This window comes from Aptenodytes forsteri, unplaced genomic scaffold, assembly GCF_000699145.1.
Source record: "Aptenodytes forsteri isolate BGI_AS27 unplaced genomic scaffold, ASM69914v1 Scaffold54, whole genome shotgun sequence".
Classification (NCBI taxonomy): Eukaryota; Metazoa; Chordata; class Aves; order Sphenisciformes; family Spheniscidae; genus Aptenodytes; species Aptenodytes forsteri.
In genome coordinates this window covers 13,156,121-13,161,625 of record NW_008796044.1, presented here as the reverse complement: position 1 = coordinate 13,161,625, position 5,505 = coordinate 13,156,121, and the positions used below count along the sequence as shown (strand labels likewise).

At 46.5% G+C, this 5,505-nt stretch overlaps 1 protein-coding gene across 1 annotated transcript; it reads left to right on the top strand.

The window, feature by feature from the left end:
* The first annotated feature begins 571 nt into the window (after nt 1–571).
* On the top strand, nt 572–1,741 carry LOC103904392 (neuropeptide Y receptor type 2). Its single transcript, XM_009285854.2, has one exon. It carries the CDS (start codon nt 578–580, stop codon nt 1,739–1,741), a length of 1,164 nt encoding a protein of 387 aa, XP_009284129.1. The 5' UTR covers nt 572–577.
* The last annotated feature ends 3,764 nt before the right edge of the window (nt 1,742–5,505 follow it).

The window sequence follows — 5,505 nt, the reverse complement described above, 5'->3', positions numbered from 1 at the left end:
CTGACACCATCATCGGTTTCTTCTGTCAGCCCCAAGAGGTCCCAAATTTTTGGCTTGTTTGAAACGACTTCCCTATTTTGCAAAGCCTAGCTTGAAGAAGCAGGAGAGGCAGTGTGCACAGGGGCTCCATGAGCAGGAAATCTTTTCAGGTCCTACCAGTCTGGCCCTGGCTGGTTGAGGGGTTTTTCTCTGTACAATTCTAATAAACAGAATCTCAGAATCTTGTGTGAAAAGTTGCATTTTTCCCTGACCTTTCCTTTGTGAATTGGCATTCAACCGATCATAGGCTCTAACAGGAGGTGTAAGAGAGCTGAAACACCATTCAGTGTGAGGAAGGATGCGGGGTAAGGGAGAAGGAAGGAGGATGTCACTACTGCTGCTATTTAGCCCAAAATACTGTGTGGGATTAAGGGAGAAGGAAGGAGGATGTCACTACTATTTAGCCCAAAATACTGTGTGGGACATGCCCTTTGAGTCTCAGTTCTTGCAGATCCTCTGCTGTCTCCCGTGCTCTCACTTCTGCTGTGTCTATGTTCCAGACCTTCTCCTCCTCCTGACGGAAGGGCTCAGGCCAGGCATGGGACCGTTGGAGGGAGCCAACAGCACCCTCACTGTGGAGAAGACAGCATTAGACGAGAAGCTGCCACAAGGCTGGCACGCCAAGGACTTTGTCACTCCTAGCCAGGATCTCTCTGGGTCCCGCAGTGTTATGATGGACAGCACCAAGATCCTGGGGGTCCAGGTCATTCTGATTGCCGCCTACTCCCTCATCATTCTGCTGGGATTCATCGGCAACTCCTTGGTCATCTACATCATAGTGAAGTACAAGACCATGAGGACCGTCACTAACTTCTTCATAGCTAACCTGGCCCTAGCGGATCTGATGGTGGACACGCTCTGTCTGCCTTTCACCCTAGTGTACACACTGCTAGACGAGTGGAAGTTTGGAGCTGTTCTTTGTCATCTGGTCCCTTATGCTCAAGCTCTGAGTGTCCATGTGTCCACTCTCACCCTAACGGTGATTGCCCTGGATAGGTACCGGTGTATTGTTTTCCACCTGGACAGCAGGATTTCCAAAAGGCTCAGCTTCACCATCATAGCTGTCATGTGGCTAGCAGCAGCTGTCCTAGCAGGTCCTCTGGCCATCTTCAGAGAGTACCGGTATGAGGAAATCCCATCCATCAACCTCAAAATGGCTGTCTGCTCAGAAAAATGGCCTTCCGGTAATAACAGAGATGCTACTATCTACAGCCTGTCCATGCTCCTTCTGCAGTATGTCTTTCCTCTTGCAATTATTTGTTATGCCTATACCAGGATCTGGTTCAAGCTGAAAAACCATGTCAGTCCCACTTCTAGGAATGAAAACCAGTGCCGGAGGAGGAAGACAACCAAAATGCTAGTGATGGTGGTTGTGGTATTTGCAGTCTGTTGGCTCCCCTTCCACATATTCCAGCTTGCCATTGATCTTGATCTGGTTCTTATCTTCCATGAGTACAAACTCCTGTACACTGTCTTCCATGTTGGAGCCATGTGCTCTACATTTGTCAACCCCCTGCTCTACGGATGGATGAACAAGAACTACCGGAATGGCTTCCTTATATTCTTCCGTTGCCAGAACAAGCCAGAAAGCATCCACACTGAAGGCTCCGTTAGAGGGAGGTCGTACATCTTCAGGGCCAACACCCTAAATGGGAGCATCAAACAGACTCCTGGCAATGGACCACTGCCCACAGAGGTTTAGGGATGGGACATCCACCTCCAGGACTGAGGCTGACTGAACCCAGAGACATTCCTGGGTGAATGCCTTTTTTTGGCGGGACATTGTGTTGCTGAAACATTATATCTACCGCAGCCACGTAACTCCCCTGTAACTCTCAAAACAATAAATTTGGTGTATTTCTGTCTGACCAAACAAGTGAGTTTTTCCTTTCTCTGCATTCAAGTTATACATGTAGCAGCACGAAAATTCACACACAGAGGAGGCTTTCATTTAGCCAGCAAAATACGCCCTTTTTGCTATTTCCATTTGCCAAAGTGGGTTGCTCAATCTTTTACCCCCTGACATATTACACATTACAAATGCAGAACCTTTATTGTGTATGCTTGTTCATCTGTACGTCTCCTACCCAAAAGCCTTAATGATCCATCTTTAGCTAATGCCTCCAAGGGGAAGGAGACCTACTCTCTTCTGCAAACACGGGCTGGTTAGTGCCATCACTCCGTAGGCCTGGGAAGGGAGCAGGCTGGTGCAGGCTGAAGCTGGGCAATCCAAGATCTCTTGCAAAGCGTGTGCATGAATCTGCATTTGCAACCCATGGGATGAGCTCTCATCCTCAGAAAGCCCAGGAGGTGGCAGCGACACTACTTACCGCAGTTTCCTTTACAAGTGCCAAAGCAAGGCTTTGGGGACACCTCATTAGCCAGGGGTGAGCCAGGGCCCTGGATTTAGCAAGGAGCAGAGCAGGCAGAGAAGCAGATAGGAAAGGAAAGAGCCGGGGCAGCTGATCAAGAGGACTGAAACTGAACCTAGGGGGTTGGCAAAGGTGATTTCCTCCAGACCCTAAGATGTGGCTCCTGCCATGCAATAACTTGACGGGTGCCAGCATGACCAGAGAGGTAAAACTGCGAACGACACCATTCTCCAAGGCACTCAGAGGGTTTTAAAGCTTTACGCTCTCTGGGGTTGGAGGTAGTATGGGGTCTGTACATGGGTGCTTCAGTTCAGAAGACAGATGTAACCTGCTTGCATGGTTATCACAGATGTGGTGTCCTCTGGCAGAAGAAGACATGGAGACAAAGGATGATGTATTCTTTCATACCAAACTATACGTTCGCCTCCCTAAGGCTGTGTCAGCTGGGGAGCATATTTTTAGCTCTGCCATCAAAGGAGGCTTGATTGCTACTGTGATCTCAGCAGCTTGTCATTGGTGTCATCTCTAAAAGTCAGTGTTCATCAGATTGGAAAGTAACTCCCAGATGCAGGAAAGAGACTCAACAGACCTCCTCATTAAAGATAAAAAGAAAAGAAAAACTTTGATTTGTAGGTCTTCACTGGAGGAAGGACAAGAGGTAAGAGGACTTGCAGTACTAAGTACGTCAGCTGGATCAGGCTGCTGGGTTGTCACATCTGGAGTCCTCAAGAAATGAATTGTCAAAGGGCTTATTTGAAAATCCGGCTCTCCTGCCTCCTCCCCAGCTTGACCTGCCTCTGGCCCTTGTTCTCCAGCTCAGCTTCCGACTGCCACACTAGATTTTAATCTCTCTGTTTATTTCTTTCTCTGATGCCCTGCTTCATTTTCCTAAATAGATACAAGAAAGTGGTTTCTGATTCCTTCCTGAGACATCACTGCCAGGCAGGGGCTGCAGACCACGCTCCACACTTGGAGGCATGGGCATGCTGATGCCTAATAACTCCCCAGCACCTGATTCTGCAGATCACAGCCCGTTTTTCTTTTCAGGGAGCTTCAGGCTCTATGAAGATCCTGTCAGGAAATCACTGGTGTTCCAGTAAAAGGGTCATCTGGTTGCTGACAGGCCAAGATACGATGGGAGAACCAAGACACAAGTAAACCTTCCCTAGGTGAAGTGCCATGGCGTGACGGTGGGAGTTTGCTGTTTCATTCTGATGGAAGGAGGAAGATAGTCTCCTCCACAGCACTGGTAAATTCTGTCCCTACCTAATGAACTGGTCATTCCTACAATCCATCCTCCCAAGGAACTCTCCCCGTGTTTCCATCAAACTCCAAGATATAAGGAAATGTTTATGTTTCAAAAGCAGCTTAAATGAGTGGAAAGAATTCAACTATTACCAATAAACACTTCAGAAAGTGATTTAACACTCAATAATATATGTCACAGTAAAATAACAGATTCAGCAATGCAAGCTTGGAAGCCAGTCACGCTGCCAGCTGAGATGGATGAGGAGCTAAATTGCTCTTCTAGGGGCCTTGCCAAAGGTTTTGTCCTGTGACACCACACACGGTATCTGACTGCAGAGCAAGGCAGATAATGACATTATGAATGACTATTTAATTTTGAGCTCAGACTTTTAAACTAAATATGGATAAATAAATAAATAGATCCTGGCTCTTCACAAATAAATGCTGGCAATGGCATTTATAGGGCAGAGGGATTTTTATGCTGGAGCAAACTGAGAAGGAGAAACTATTTACTTGAAGTGTAACAGCAAAGTTCTGTTTGCTTTATTTAATACACTTGTGCAGCTTTACTGATGGATTTCTGCCTGTGAGCTTGCTGCTTTTTCCTTGCCGTTGGAAAAAGTTACAACCTTCCACACCCACTGCAAGCAGGGAGATCAGTTCTCGGTTGTGTATACGTGGAAAACCATGATGCCTCTATTGAGGGAAAGTGTCCCTAGTGTCCACGGCCAAACAGAACAAGAGAAGGTGGAGAGCGGGGAAGCAAAGCTTCTTACCAAAGGTTGATTTGGGCAAATAAATAGTATATTATGGACTGTCATGACTGCACAGAAGACAGGAATGAATTTGTTTCCATAAAACAGAAATCTGTTGGAGATGAAGGTTCCCCAAATATTAACACTCTGCTAAAGATGGCCTTACTGGTTCCATGAAACCAAAGACCAGAAGCATTTTAAGTTTTTGAACTATTTAGAGCTCAGGACAGGGTACAACCCTGCTCTGTTGGTGTCAAGGGCAGATCCTCTAGCAGTTACAGATATTCTTGGAGATACTATGCTCCACGCCAAAGGTGCATCAGTGAATGCCCGCCAAGCCGGGCTCCTCTCCACAGAGCTGGCCGTGGTGTTACTGACGTGGGATGGAGTGCCTCATGTCAATGGCACAGCAGCTGATGGGGATAAGGTATTTCATTACAGAGTTAGAAACACGGTGACAAAAATGAAAATGAACAAGTGTTTCATCAAAGCTTGTCTGGAAGACAGTGTTGTTCCTGGTGACCAAACAAATTTCCTCTAGGGCTCCTCCTGACTCTTGCCGACATCCTTCTCAAAATGCTGCTTCACTGAACTGACCCGAGGATATTTCACAGCTTTTAGGAGGGAGGTTCTGAATTCCCTGAGAAACACCCTATTTCTCATGCTAGGACACCCTTTCTGGTCACATCATACAAATCTTGTATTATAAAAAGTACCACTGAACAGTTCTTAATTGCCAAGCAACCCCTAGCAGATGATTAACTTTGAATAGACACCACAGGTGGGGATGCCTCTAACTAGCCCATGCAACCATTACTCACATGCCAGACAAATACAAGAACAGCTGAGACGTGGAAACATCATCATTTAAAAACAGCAGCATCAATAACTGTTGTTCCTTATTATAGGCTGCTCTAAGAGCTCTCAGGAGTCCCAGAGTCTCTTACCAAACTTCCAGGCTTGACAAAGCACATTGAAATTTGCAGAGCAAAGGCTGTGCTTTGGACACAGGAGGCTCTCCGAGCGCTAGAAATTTTGCCTCTAAAACACTTAGTTTGCTCTGAAAATCCCTTCCCATTTGATTTCCAAAG

Coding starts and splice junctions, on each gene's coding strand:
- LOC103904392 (XM_009285854.2), top strand. CDS start 578: ATGGGACCGTTGGAGGGAGCCAACAGCACCCTCACTGTGGAGAAGACA.